The sequence below is a fragment of the Callithrix jacchus genome, chromosome 8 (assembly GCF_049354715.1).
Source record: "Callithrix jacchus isolate 240 chromosome 8, calJac240_pri, whole genome shotgun sequence".
NCBI lineage: Eukaryota > Metazoa > Chordata > Mammalia > Primates > Cebidae > Callithrix > Callithrix jacchus.
Window position 1 is genome coordinate 56,938,499 of NC_133509.1, and position 15,524 is coordinate 56,954,022.

General features: G+C 49.7%; 1 gene segment (V, D, J or C); it reads left to right on the top strand.

The window, feature by feature from the left end:
- LOC100385731 (T cell receptor alpha chain constant-like) overlaps positions 1-10,060 on the top strand; it is a 257,258-nt gene extending 247,198 nt beyond the window's left edge. Inside the window, 4 exon segments of the C gene segment in view lie at positions 5,409-5,681; positions 7,530-7,574; positions 8,463-8,570; positions 9,523-10,060. Coding sequence covers positions 5,409-5,681; positions 7,530-7,574; positions 8,463-8,569 — 425 coding nt within the window.
- The last annotated feature ends 5,464 nt before the right edge of the window (positions 10,061-15,524 follow it).

Consider the following 15,524-nt stretch of genomic DNA (forward strand, 5'->3'; position numbering starts at 1 on the left):
AGCAGCAAAAAGGAAAGTGGTCTAATGATAACTATATGAAGTCTGTCTCCACTTGAGAGACTACCCAGAAAATATTTGTTCTAAGGAAATTTTTCTCCATTAGGAGCAGAATCATCTTGGAAACATACAGCTTCAAGGTGTATTAGAAAGCTGTGTAGGAAGAAGACCAAAAGTTCACATTTGGAAAAAGGCGTTAAAGCTGCCGTTGTTTCTAGTAGGCAAACCCTGCAAAGTGTTGGGGCAGCATAGATCCTGCATGCTGACGACCACATCTAATCTGTCCTGGAGCTGTTCTGACAGTGGTGGGAGCATTTGCTGCACAGCTGCCTTGGTATTCAGCAATTGCCAAAATAAGATGAAGCTATTTAGTGATGAGTAGAAATAAATATCCAGCACCAGCGAGGCCTCTAATGCATCTCAGGAGTGAGTAGGAGGAATTAAGACCTGGTAGGTGAGACTTTTCTCTCTTGTCGGAGAAAGTTTGACTTTGGGGAGCCTGGAAAACGGACAGGAGATGGAGTGCCCCAGCCAGGCTGGCCCTGCCCAGGTTTAGAATTCTTGTAAAGCACCATCTGATTGTGTATCATCTGGTAGCTACAATAAGCTGAATTTTGGAGCAGGGACCAGGCTGGCTGTACACCCATGTGAGTATGACCCTGCAAGTGATCAGCACAAAAGAACTGACCACTAGTCTAAGAGAAAACAGGTGATGATTTATAGCAAACTTGGGGACATATTAAGAAACGCTCATTTTCCATTTCTACAAGCTCTCTTGGTGACTTAAAATGTTCCCATTTCTCATATTAAACACAGAAGTGCCAAGAGCCAATTGAGTAGATGAAAATCTGAGCAGAATAATTTATAGAAACATACAAAGAGTTCCAGATACTCAGTGCTTTCAAGCGAAGCCAATAATATCGGCACCAGATAATCTGAACATTCAGGAAATTAGCTAAATGCCCTTGGGGGAAAGAGACGCATTAATGGCAAACACAAATTCTCTTTTATTGCAGCAGGTAGCTAAATTCCCTGGATTGGCTAATAAGCATGGTATGGGATACCTACTCATGGACTCTTCCTCTCTGGAGTTAGAAGCATTTTCAACTTCCTCCTAAGGGTAAAAGCGGCGTATAGGGAGACCCACAGACCTAGGGAAAATTCGGGCTCTACTCTTACCAGCTCTTTTCTATAAAGCTTTCACTTTCTCAACAGAAAAATGGCAATAACTACATCGTGGTAATATGAGATAAAGGCCAAAATGTAAAAAGTGATCAATAAGTAGCTTTTCTAAAATATTATAATTATTATCTAGGCTTTGCTTATACTAAGGTTTACATTATCATAAAGGGAAAGGGGAATCGCTTCCTTGGGAAATAAAAGATGTAAGCAACAAAGATGCAGTGAGCTGTTTAGAATGTTGCTCTGAGACCCCAGTGGGTTCCAGCAGATTAGCATCAAGGTGGTTATCTCAAAGACCTTACCCACAGTGGGGTACAGCAGTGCTTCCAAGATAACCTTTGGATCAGGGACCAGACTGAGCATCCGGCCAAGTAAGTAGAATGAAGGAGGAGAGCAAGGGAGGGTGGGCAACTATTTCTTCTTTGTCCAAAATGCCGAGTTAAGCCCAGGTATTTTCCTCTGTAGGCTCCCAAAAGGTTTCTTCTACCCATCCTCAGAAAATCCTCCCATCCTTAGGCTGGAACCTTAGGAACCATGAGGCAGGCCATGAGAAAGTACTCCTGAACCTTCCATGAACATATCCAAGACACTGCTACCTGGAATTGGGGTTTTTGTTCTACTGAACTCTTGATTTATTTGAAATCATAACTTCAGCCCAGGGCACCACAGCAGAATGGAGCAGCAGGAGAAGTGTACATATCAGAAGTGAAATTTCAATGCAAAAGAGCAGAAGGTCTAACCCTTAGGAGTGTGATTCTCCTGTCTTGTCGGGGAGATCGGTGCTTCTCTTATTTAAGTAATAGGTAGGTCCCGTGAGTTTCTGCAATGGTGTCACCTGCGGTGTGAATACCGGAGGAGCAATTGGTAAACTCACATTTGGGAAAGGGACCCATGTGTTTATTATATCTGGTGAGTCATCCCACGTGGCACCATTTGCAACCCCATGGGACAGTGTCACTAATCCTTTCTTTGGGGACATCACTTATTAGTATGGTGAAGCTCGCTGAAGATGTTGTAACTAATTATCTTACAGAGGTCTGGGAAGGGAAAAGTATCATTATCTATCTTGAATATTCATGTTTCTCTAGGTCAAAAACGTTAAAATTTGACTTTAATCGTTCAATGGATATTGTTAAATGCCTTCTATGTGACTATCACTCTATAAAATGTTAGACTGAGTATGAAGTCTAAGATGGATAAAAACTGTCCTGTCCCCAAGTTGTATAAAAACTAGAGAAAGGCACAGAACTATTGTGAATTAAGCAGCCTGAAAACTATTTTAGTACTGATCAGTTAATGATGTCAACGGACACAGTAGAGATTGAGAGGGGATAGGGTGCTGGCTGAAAAGGTGGTCTCGATTGAGAGAGTTTCATACAGTACAAAGGATTCATTGAGCCCTGAAAGATGGATAAGATCTGTATGGGCAGAGAAAGGAGAGAAGGGGAGTTCCAGGCATAGAGAACAAAAGAATAAGGCATGATCTTGGGAATAAACAAGGCACATGCACTGTAGCCTAAGTAAACATCTGAAAATAAAATTGGTTGGAAAGCAGTTAGAGAAGATGTCTTCTTAGGCATGGAAAAAGAAAATATGAGAGCATTCAAGAGAAACAGAACTTAGGGCGAGGGCCAGCTACTGGGAAACAATCTGATTTAGAGATGCAGACTAGAAGTAAAGGTGAGAGGAGCCAGCTGTGGTGTAGCAGACCTCCCCTCTCCTTCCTCATGGGCTCTGAGAGGGGTCATCCCACACCTCAGAGGAGGAGAAACCTAAGGGATTCTGTAATAGAAACACTGGGAGTGGCATGAAGGTGTTACCTCCCAGATGCAAGTTAGCAAAGGAACCAGAGTTTCCATTTCTCCCAGTACATCTGCCCATGCTCAGTTTCCTGAGGCTCACCAGAGCCTCCGCGGGAACCAGAGTCAGTGTCACTAATTCTGATTTCTGGGTCCCTCATGCCTAACTACAGGGAATAGATTTAATGGTAAGGGAGCTTTCAATCACTGCTGTGCCCACAGGGACCTAAAGCACTAGAGCACATGTGCTTCTGCAGTTCATTTTAAATTTAAAGGACAGTTTAGGACCTAGAATAGCTGAACTTCCACATTGAAAAACTGGTTCAGTCTTGCTAAGCCTACCTTCTGATACCATCAGTGATGGGATGTATTTTTCTTACTAGGGTAAAATCGGATGTCGCTCCCCAAAGGGCTCTGGCAGACAGACCTCTAAATTAAAAGCGGCAAAGAGATAAGATTGCACTAGAGGTACATGGGGATGAAAGTATAAAAAGGCTAAAAAAAAAATCAAGTACATCTAAACTCAGCCCCTGCTGCCATTTCTCAGTCTTGTGTTCTGCAGCATTGTGCTTTCTAGACCAACACTGTGCAATAGAACTTTGTGTGGCAATGGAAATGTTCTGTCCAACTGCACTGTCCAATACAGTAGCTACCAGCTGCATGTGGCTATTGAGCTTTTGATATGAAGTTTTCATATTTAATTGAAAAATATTTCACATTAATTTTTATTTCAATAGCCACATGTAGCTAGAGACTATTGTACTAGACAGAGCAGTCTAGACCATCTCCAGTCTGACACCCACTGGCCCCAGGACTTGAGTGAGTGTTTAACCAGGACTCAAAGTTGGGCTTCTGCCCCTCCAAAGCAACCCCCTTTCCTCTTTAAAGCCAACCTTCATCTGGTGGCTTCTGATCCTCTGCCTTGAGGATCAGCACTTCCAGACTCTTCTGTCCCCCTCTGCAGTGCTGCCCAAGACCCCCACTGATGTCTAACAATTAGGGGGATGTGTTGGTGGAGCCAATGGCTTTCTGTCTATCGCTTCCCAGCAAAGGAACTATGTGGTAGGGCCTTCACCCAAAGTGATGTCAGGCTGCCCAGGTATGGGGAGGTTGGAGGGAAGTAGGCAGAATCCTCTGGGGTCAGAGCTCTAGATGTCTCTCCCCTCTGACCGTGGAGCCCACCCCTGATCCACTGCTCCAGGGGCAGCCCCACACTGCAGGCAGCTCTGCCTCTACTCAGCATCCCAGGGGCTGATTTCTTTGGTTTTGGATCCAGCTGGATGTCTGCATTGCCGAGGCCACCATGGCTGGCTCAGCAAGTGGGGACGAATCACCAAGGTCTGAGAAATCTTGTGTGCATGTGAAAGGCTGTAGGAGCAGAGAACCACTGGGTGGGAAATTCTAATCTCCACCCTGCTGGAAACACTCTGGGTGGCCCCAACATGCTAATCCTCCATCAAACCTCTACTTCCTCCTTAAAAGGCAGGCGGTCGGAAAGAATAAACAATGAGAGTCACATTAAAAACACAAAATCCTACGGAAATACTAAAGAATGAGTCTCAGCACTAAGGAAAAGCCTCCAGCAGCTCCCGCGTTCTGAGGGTGAAGGATAGATGCGAGGCTCTGCATGGCTCAGCAGCACTTTATCACAGCTGTATTCTGGCAGGGTCAGTGGCTCCAACTAACATTTGTTTGGTACTTTACAGTTTATTAAATAGGTTTTTATATGGAGAAGCTCTCATTTCTTTCTCAGAAGAGCCTGGCTAGGAAGGTTGGTGAGGCAACGTATTCATTTTGCCGATGAAATTCCTGAGACGTGGGGAGCTGCTGTGACTTGCTGAAGGCCTTATATCAAGTGAACGGTAGCACTAGGGATTAGACACAGATGTTCTGATTTATAGTTCAAAACTAGGAGAGAGAAATCTCATGGTGATCTGATAGATTTCCCAGCTTCATGCCAGCGTGTCATAAACCCCCATTCTTCTAATGCCCAGCGTAGGTTGGGAAGACCACTCCAGATTGCCGGATGTACAGTTTGCTTTGCTGGGCCTTTTTGCATGCCTGCCTTTGCTCTGCCAGAGTTACATTGCTTGGGTTTTGAAGAAGATCCTGTTAAGCAGAAGTATAAGCAGTGCTATTAAGTAGCCCTGCATTTCAGGTTTCCTTGAGTGACAGGCCAGGCGTGGCAGAGAAAGTTCACAGAAATCATGGCCTCTTGGCCAAGATTGATAGCTTGAGTCTGTCCCTGAGTCCAGCCCATCATGAGCAGCTGGTTTCTAAAATGCTATTTCCCATGTAAAGCCTGAGACTGTGACTTGCCAGCCCCATGGAGCCCCACTCTTGTCCATCACAGGCATCTGGACTCCAGCCAGGTTTGGGACAAAGACGGAAACAAGACCATCTCCTAACCCTGATCCTCTTGTCCCACAGATATCCAGAACCCTGACCCTGCCGTGTACCAGCTGAGAGACTCTAAATCCAGCAACTCCTCTGTCTGCCTGTTCACTGATTTTGATTCTAAAATGAATGTGTCAGAAAGTAAGGAGTCTGAAGTGTACATCACAGACAAAACTGTGCTAGACATGAGGTCTACGGACTCCAAGAGCAATGGTGCCGTGGCCTGGAGCAGCAATTCCAATTTTAAATGCACAGACGCCTTCAACGGCAGCTCTCTTCCAGCAAACACCTTCTTCTCCGGCTCAGGTAAGGGCAGCTTCGGTGCCTTTGCAGGCTGTTTCCTTGCTTCAGGAGTGGCCTGGTTCTGCCCAGAGCTCTGGTCGATGGTATCTAAAACTCCTCTGATTGGTGGTCTCAGCCTCATCAGTTGCCACCAAAGCCCTTATTTTACTAAGAAATGGTGAGCCCTGTCCTGGCAGTTCAGAGAATGACATGGGAAAAAAGCAGATGAAGAGAAGTTGGCAGGAGAGGGCACTTGTCCAGCCTCAGTCTCTCCCACTGAGTCCCCCCACCTGCCTTTGCTCGGACTGTTTGCCCCTTACTGTTCTTCCAGACCCCATGCTAAAGCCCTTCTCTGAGCTGCCTCTCCTTATTTCTCCCTGTCTGCCAAAAGGTCTTTCCCAGACCACTCAGCCAATCTCACTCAGTCACTCATTAACTCACCAACCACTGATTGCGCCAGTACATGAATGTACCAGGTGCAGAAGTGGAGGAATAAAAAGTCAGATGAGGGGTCTGCCCAGAGGAAGCTCCGTTCTAGTTGAGGGAGCCCATCTGTCAGCTGGAGAATGTCCATATAACTTCAGACTGGAATGTATTTTAACTCGGGGTTGAGAAAACAGCCACCTTCAGGACAAAAGTCAGAGAAGGGCTCTCTGAAGAAATGCTACTTGAAGGTACCAGCCATACCAAAGGCAGGGAGGGGACCCTACAGAGGCCTGGGACAGGAGCTCAATGAGGAAAGAGAAGAGCAGCAGGCGTGAGCTTAACAGAGGAGACAGGGCTGGATCACAGGGCCTCCTGGGCCAGGAGAGGCCAGACAGTATTCTAAGTATACCAGGAAGCTGTTGATCAGCTTCAAGCAGGAAAGGGACACCTAATATGCATTTTTTTTTTTTTTTTTTTTTTTTTTGAGACAGTTTCACTCTTGTTGCCCAGGCTGGAGGGCAGTGGTGCAACCTCGGCTCACTGCAACCTCTGCCTCCCAGGGTCAAGCAATTCTCCTTCCTCAGCCTCCCAAGTAGCTGGGATTGCAGGCACCTCCCACCACACCCAGCTAATTTTTTTATATTTTCAGTAGAGATGGGGTTTCACTATGCTGGCCAGGCTGGTCTGGAACTCCTGACCTCAGGTGATCATCCGCCCTCCTCAGCCTCCCAAAGTGCTGGGATTACAGGCATGAGCCACTGCTCCCCGCCAGCTTTTCTTCAAGATCAAGCTGATTGCTGTGTGGAGAGTGGGTTGTAAGCCAAGAGTAGAAGCAGAAAGGGAACAACTGAAGCAGAGAGATGATGGAGGCCTGGGCGGGCTGGTGGCAGGGAGATCACCAACACCGTTCAGCTTTCAAAGGTATAACCATGCAGGGATGGGAAGACAAACAGGGGATCAAGGGAGGCAGCTGGATGTCAGCCTGAGCAGCTGAGTCAGTGATAGTGCCGTTTACTAAGATGAAACCAAGGAACAAATTCGGGGTACAGGGATTAAACTTTTTGGAACACATGAAAGTACTTGTTTATACTCTTGACGGCCCTTATGACTGTGCATGCCTCACTGCCTCCATTGGACTCCAGAATGAAGCCACACAAGGGCAGCGTCCACGTGTGATGGCGCCCAGTGGCCTGTGTCATGTAACATGTACTTTGTACAATCAGTGTACATTGAGTAAATAGAAACAGTGTCCAGAAGTCAAGGCATTGGTCCTGCCAGGGCCAGGGGCTCTCCCTAGCAGCTGCCATAGGCTGTAAGTTCCCTCCAGATCTCTCCACCAGGAAGTATGGAAAGGCTGTCGATCACCTGCCCAAGAACTAGGAGGTCTGGGGTGGGAAAGTCAGCCTGCTATGGATGCTGAGAAAATGTCTGTGTTTTTCCTTTTAGAAAGTCTCTGTGATGCCAGCCTGGTCGAGAAAAGCTTTGAAACAGGTAAGATGGGGAGTCTAGCCTGGGTTTTTGCCCAGGGTTGAGGAAGTGAACCTGCAATGACCCTGACTGGATGAGGGAATGGGGAGGAATGAGTAGACATAGGAATGAATGACGAATGCAAACATCAGGTCAAGACCTGCTCAGAGCCGGGTGGGGTCTCTCCTGAATCCCTCTCGCCATCCCTGACTTTCCATTCTAAGTACTTTGAGGATGAGTTTCTAGCCTCCATAGACCAAGGACTCTCTCCTAGCCCTCTGTATTTCTTTCAATAGCTCCACTGTCAAGAGAGCCAGAGAGAGCTTCTGGGTGGCCCAGCTGAGAAATTTCCAACTCCTTTAGGGATAGCCCTCAACTCACCAGGTCATCCTGAGGACAGTTTCACTCCACAGCCAACAGGCTTTGCCTTCTTTCAAGAAAAGCAACAGTACTCACATAGGCTCTAGGCAGTGGTCCTGTCTCTCAAGAGTCCCCCACCACTCCACACCCACCCTGGCCCATATTCCTTTCCATTTGAGTTGTTATTGAGTCATCCCTCCCGTGGCAGCTGAACTCACTAAGGGGCCCATCTAAACCCAAGGGATGGTGATGATAAATTCTGAGCACCTACCCCATACCCAGAAGGGCTCAGAAATTTAAAAAAGGGCCAAGTCTAGTCGGTGTTTTTGTCTTGAAACACAATACTGTTGACCCTGGAAGAATGCACAAAACATGTTTACAAGGGGATATGCACCAAAGCTGCAAGGGAGCGGCGATGCAGGAGCTGCAGGCCTCCCCCCACCCGCCCCACCGCAGCCTACTCTGCCCTGGGGGAAACCATCGCTGTATCCTGCAGCCATGCAGGCCTGGGACAGGCAAGCCCATAACCGCAGTGGCCTCTTGGTTTTACAGATATGAACCTAAACTTTCAAAACCTGTCAGTGATTGGGTTCCGAATCCTCCTCCTGAAAGTGGCCGGCTTTAATCTGCTCATGACGCTGCGGCTGTGGTCCAGCTGAGGTGAGAGGCATTGAAGCTGTGGGGGTTAGGGGCGCGGGTCTCTGGGTGCATCCTAAGCTCTGAGAGCAAACCTCCCTGCAGGATCTTGCTTTTAAAAAGTCCAAAGCCTGAGCCCACCAAACTCTTCTAGTTCTTCCTGTTACAAGCTCCTCTTGTTCAATAACAATGGCCTAAAACGCTATAAAATACACTCATTTCAGCCGCCTCTGTTGAACCTCTCCCCTATGAGGTAGGAAATGAGGAAACTGAGGCCACACAGCTAATGAGTAGAAGCAGAGAGACATCACTTATACCACGGGACTTATGTTGTACTTTCTCACCCTGTGACTGAAATGAGCCCCCAAGGCCTCTCCTCATGTCCTGTCTCCCCACTATGCTATGGCTCTCTTAACTTACTAGTAAGAAGACATTACACTCATATTATACCCTAATCCTGGCTACAGTCTCCACGCCCTCCTCCCCCAGGGCCCCCAGTCATCTTGCTGACAACCGCATCCTTTTCTGTCACCATCAAAAAGGTTGGGTGCGGGGGCTCACACCTGTAATCCCAGCACTTTGGGAGGCAGAGGCAGGAGGAGCACAGGAGTTGGAGACCAGCCTGGGCAACATAGGGAGACACCCCCACCTCTACAAAAAGTAAAAGAATTAGCCAGGTGGGGTGGTGCATGCCTGTAGTCCCAGCTACTTAAGAGGCTAAGGTGGGAGGATTGCTTGAGCCTGGGAAGGTTGAGGCTGCAATGAGCTGTGATTGCGCCACTGTATTCCAGCCTGGAAGATAAAGCAAGATCCTGTTTCAAAAAATAGAAAAATTTTAAAAAAAACAAAACCTCCAGCGTTCATTTGCTCTCAGAACTCTACCACACAGCCCCAAACAGAGCCATCTCCATCACACCTCTGACAGTCCTGGGTCCTCGTCAGTGTCCAGCCTGACTTCTGTTCTTCCTCATTCCAGGTCCAAAAGATTATAAGAGAGCCTGTGCTCCCTTGTGCCTTCATCTGCACCTCCTCTCCCTCTCCAAGCAGAGGGAAGGCTCCCACCCCCACGGAGGAGAAAGCTGCTACCACCTCTATGCGCTTCCCCCCGCAGCAATGCCACCAACTGCATCCTAGCCGAACTTGTGATGAAGACTGCTGAGGAGCTGCCAAACACTGCTGCCACCCCGTTCCCTATTGTTGCTTGTCACTGTCTGACATGCACGGCAGAGGCAAGGCTGCGGCAGCCTCCCCTGGCTGTGCAGAGTCCCTCCCACTCCCCAGAGACTGCCTCCGCCATCCCACAGATGACGGATCCTCAGTGGGTTCTCTTGGGCTCTAGGTCCCAGAGAATGTTGTGAGGGGGTTATAATTTTTTAAATAGTGTTCATAAAGAAATATTATTATCAAGGTGTGGAGGAAATTAATCCCATTATCGGGGCCCTGCTATGCTGTGTATCTGGGCGTGTTGTATATCCTGCTGCCCATGGCTTCATTAAAAATGACTTGGAAGAGCAGAGACTGTGCCTCTGTTTGATTGGGTTTGGTTGGGTTGTCTGCTTGCTGGTGATCACTAGCTAAGCAGAGAAAAATCACAGCATTTGTCCATGACGCTGTCCAGGAAGCCTCCTTCAACAGCTGCCTGTCAGCCTCTTGGAATAACCTCTAAAAGCTTCCACTTAGCAGGCTATGCTGAGGGCCAGGAAAACCCACCTGCCAGCTTGGGCCCCTCCTCTTCCATTCTCATGCCACACCACAGGACCACCCGAAGCAGGAGCCCAGACACATGGGTGTCAGTGACCTGAAGCAGACAGGGACCACACAGCAAGTGTCCCCAAAATGCCACCCACTGTCTCCTGTCCTACAGCAGCATTTCCTTTGCCTCTCCTCAGACTGGATTTCCACTAAAACTGTGCATTTCATGACTGGGGACCACCTCCCACTCTGCTGCCCGGTCCAGCCCCATGCCTGCCCCTTGAGGTGTCCAATCTGACACCAGGAGCAGGGTTAAGAGGAGGCTGTGACCCCAGCAGGACTTTATGCTCCCACCATCCCAGATGTGAGAGTGAGGAAAAAGGAGATGAGCTGTCTCCCCACAAGCCCAGAGATCTGACCGAGGAGAGCAGATGCCTTGAACTGTTACCTAGGAAAAAAGACATGGGCTCCCTGGGGTCTGCAACATGCTGCCTCTCCCTCCGGCGACTCCTGCTACCAGTGCGCCTTTCCACAGGGTCATGGATGCTGAGGGGAACACAACTCAGAGACCACGCCACCATCCACCCAGCAACTACGGTTACCAAGACCCAAAGCTGAGGCTTACCAATGCCTACGGGTGGGAGGGGATTCCATCCCCGAATACCTCCATGATTCCCCTCTGACCACCCCAGCCAGAAATATGCAAATCCACTCAGCTACAATTCAGGCCTGCTTCTTTTCATAGGGATGGAGCTACAGGTTGAGTCTCCCTTATCTGAAATGCTTGGTACCAGAAGTATATCGGGTTTTGGATTTTTGGGGGGAGGTGGGGGTGGAATATTAGCATTATGCTTACCAATTCAGCATCCCTAATCTAAAAGTCTGAAATCCAAAATGCCCCAGTAAGCATTTCCTTTGAGCATCATGTTGGCACTTTAAAAGTTTCAGACTTGGGAGTGTTTCAAATTTCAGGTTTTTGAAGTAGGGATACTCAACCTGGACCAGCTTTAATACTCCTCTCCTCTACAGGCTTACATTGCCACTTAGGGAACGTCGACTAGGACGGGAGGCTAACTCCCACGCCCTGAACCTCTGATTCTGTGACCCCTGTAGAATTAAGAACCAGTGTCCCCTCTCCTGGTCAGCCCTACTGAGGGGGGTCCCAGAATCCCCAGTTCTTTCTAAGCTGCCCCATCTCTCGCCTAAATATAATCCCCCTAAAGATCACCAAAGGGAAAGGTCTCAGCTCTCCATCACAGCTGGGTCACTCTCACATGTGGTAGGACGGCACCACCATCCCAAAGTGGGGGGTTGCCACCTTTGGGGAGCTCTGGGGGGCCTCTACCTCCTCACCCATCTGACACAATGCTAGAGATTCCACTATTGGGAATTTCTTTTAATTAAAGCATTCTCTTCCCTGCATTAGATGGAAGTGCCCCCGGGAGGGTCAATAGAGCAAGCCTTTACAGCCATTAAAAACTGAGGGCCAATTAGTTTCTCTTTCTTTTCCCCTGAAGTGATAATTCATTTTGCTCTATAGAAAAAAGATCTGGGTGAGGGAAGTGTGGGTGGCTGGGGAGGCAGGTCTGCAGTGACACTGAGGTCACAGGGCTGAGGGAAGGAGACAGCAGCCTGGAAGGCAGTGAAGGGGTCAAAGATAGACCCTTCCAAGAACCTCAGAGGAGACCCGGACTGCAGGAGGCCTGCGGGAGCCTGTGGAGGGAGGCCTGCCAGCCCCGTGCCCTCAGACAGCAAGGCCCAATGGTCACTGATCCCCCAAGGCCACCCGCAGATCTATGCAAGGTGATGCAGCAGGGGCTATGGACCCACCCACACCCAAGGCAGGGTGGCAAGGCCGGGCACATAGGAGGCCATCCGGAAAGCAGACTCAGCTCCACCCCTGAGAAATTTCCGTCTAAACCCAGGAGATCCTTAATTCAGCAAGAACTTTCCCTCATGTCTGAGACTGTTAAACCTAAAGCCAGTTAGGGCAGCGGTCAGAGGGGTGGACCAGGAGCAAGTAGGTTGAGGGTGAGCAAGTGTTGGGAGGGGAGACAGAGACTCCATCCAGCTCCGACCACTCTGCTCTTATATCTGGCTCCAGGTCCTACCTGGGATGTCAGAGGGAACTAAAGCGGCCTTGTGAGGAGCCTCAGAAGAAGGGCTCCTGTGCCCACTGGGCAGGTCAGCACTGAGCCTAGCACCACCCCAGCAAAGCCTGTCAGTGCAGAGGGCTCAGCTATAAGGAGCTGGGCATTGCTTAGCCTGGAGGGAACAGGCAGCTGAGGAGACCTGGAAACACAGCCATGAAGATCCCCAGGCCCCTCGAGCCAGGGCTGCAGGCTGAAGCTGCAGCTCTACCAGCCTGGACCCAGCCTCACGGAGAGAAGGCAACATCCCAGCAGGGAACATGCCACTAAGCCCAGCTGTAGAATGGACTTTACTGGACACGTGCCCTACTGTCCCAAAAGACTTAAGCACGGGCCAGTCCCAAAGGCAGAAGAATGGACTAAATGCGCTCTCATGGCCCCAGGCCTAAGGTTCTAGAGATCTCTCTGAAACTTCACAAAGAGACCTGACCTCTGAGGGCACCTGGAGTCACAGCCCCTCAGGAGAAAGGGCAGGCTATCCCTGCTTCAGGAGCATCCATGTGGGGTTCTTGGCTCTGACAGAGCAACCCCCCTCCTGTTACCCTACAAGGGGGCAGCCAGCTGAGTCTTCAGGGATTGCTTATTTTTAGGTCCAAATATAACATCCAACTCCCCTGGGATCACATATAGAGACAAGCCTAACAGCACCTTATTAGCAGGTACCATCCTGGCGAGGAAGTCCCCTGGCCTGTGTGCTCTGTAGGATAGGGATGTTCCTTGTCATCAGTGTGTCCCCAGGAACTAGAACAGTGCCTGGCACACAGCAGATGCCATTAAATGAATAAATGAACGACTCCTGGAGTCAGGTTCTGGGTGGGGGGAGCTGAGTATGAGGAGTGGGGAGCACAGGAGGAAGGAAGTGGGGATCTGTAGAGGAAGTGGCCGGGTGAGCGAGTTTCACCAGCCTGGACCCAGCCTCACGGAGGGAGGCTTTGTCAAGAGCTAAAGTAACTTGTCAAGAACTTCAGAACAAGCACAGCCTGAGTGGTGGTGCCTTGGTCAGGACAGCCCCCAAGCAGGCACACGTCTATGCAACAAAGCCTGGAGAACAGGGACTGTGGGAAAGCAGGCAGGGTACCAGGGAGTCTGTGGTGACCGTGTGGCCACACCGAGGGCCAGGGACAACAGTCACTTTACGTGGGTCCACCTCAGTTTCTCCATGAGTCCTACTCAAACCCATCTGCCTCCTTGAGCCATGTGTGGGAAGACAAGCGGCTGGCTGGGATGAGTCTGGGGGAGCAAGCCACATGGAGACCCAGTGCTGTCATTCAGGCTGTGGGGAGGCGCAGGATCACCAGCGCCCTGCATCTGTGTCAAAGCTACCTGGGCAACGGGGGGAGGGGTGGGGGCGCAGGCCTCCTTTCACACAGAGACACACATGCCTGAGGCCTCTCTGGATAGCACAAACAGAGCTATATTTTGAAATTAATAAACAGGTCAGACATTGAGTCAGTAGCCACAAGTAGAACAGGAAGTGGAAAAAGTCTCCCACTTCCCTCCAGGTGTTTGGAGGCTGGGGCGGCCCCCTACATTTCCATGATGTCATGGTTACTGAGAGGGGCAAGTAGGGCACCCTTTGAAGCTCTCCCGCAGAAACCACATCCTCTGGAAAGAAGAGTTAAAAATACTGAGGTAGAGATAGCATCGCCCCAGGCCACGTGCCAAGGGGAGCAGGCTGGGCCGTTACACCGCCCCCCAACCGCAGGTGCAGCAAGGCCAGCACGCCAGGCTGGGAGGGGCTGCCGGCCCCTCTGTGACTTGCACCCACACCCTCAGCAGGCTGGGGAGGCGCTGCTGGCCCCACTGCTGAGCTGCCTCCCTCACTGCTCCTCTGCTGCCCTTCCAAACCAGCCAAGATCAGACCTTGATCTCACCTGATTAGGCACTTGCTTAGTACAGGACAGACCCTCAAGGCTTATGGTCAGGCTAGTCTCTCCTGGGAGGGAGGGATGTGGAGAGGCCGCATCTGCCCCCCCACCACACACACAGCTAGGGCTGATTCTCCCAGGGACCCCTCTCGATAGCTACCCATTGCCCTGATTCTTGTCCTTTAGGTGATGGCCCTAATGGAAGCCCTGATGGACAGGACCGCCATCAGGGACCCAGGGTCCTGGAGACCAGGAATCTTCAGGAGGGGAGCCGCAGAACCAGAACCACCAGGCTTGATGTTCTGCTCTTTGGCAGTGTCGCTGTCCACCCGCATGGGGGCAGCAGCGCTCCACCAAAAAGGCCTCTTCTCCCTTAGTCTGTTAATTCTGGAGCGGGAAAGCCCCCAAAGTTTAGGAGAAGCTTTTTTTCCTGGAAAAATAAAAGGGCAGGTGACTTTTATCCCACAAGTCCCTGTCCTGTGTTCGTCACTGCGCTGGGCGCCAGGCCTGTGTGATCCTTTCACATCCTCACAGAGGAGGGGAGGGGCTGGGGTCTGGGCTGGCAGCAGGGGGCACTGCCTGTCCAGGATCTATAGACCCACTGCACCCGGAGCCCTGGAGGAGGCGCAGAAAGGGGACTGGAGGCCTGGAGGAAGCCTTGGATTCCGAATCAGGATGGCTGGCATCAGGGATCCACCACTTCATGGACTCATGCCTTTGAGAGGTCACTAACCGCCCACAGCCTCAGTTTCCCAGTGGGACCAACTGCCTCTCATAGGTAGTTTAAGATCCAGACTTTCCATTGGCAACAAAAGCCAAAGTAGACAAATGGGACCTAATTAAACCCAGAGCTTCTGTACAGCAAAAGAAACAATCATTAGAGTGAGTCAGCAACCAACAGAATGGGGGAAAAATTTTTGCAATCTACCCATCTGACAAAGGGCTAATATCCAGAATCTACAAAGAGCTAAAGCAGATTTACAAGAAAAAAACAAACCCGTTCAAAAGTGGGAGAAGGATATGAACAGGCACTTTTCAAAAAAAGACATATATGAGGCCAAGAAACATATGAAAAAATGCTCATCATCACTGATTATTAGAGAAATGCAAATCAAAACCATATTGAGATACCACCTCACACCAGTTAGAATGGCAATCATTAAAAAATCTGGAGACAACAGATGCTGGAGGGGATGTGAAGAAATAGGAACACTTTTACAATGCTGGGAGTGTAAACTAGTTCAACCACTGTGGCAGACAGTGTGGCA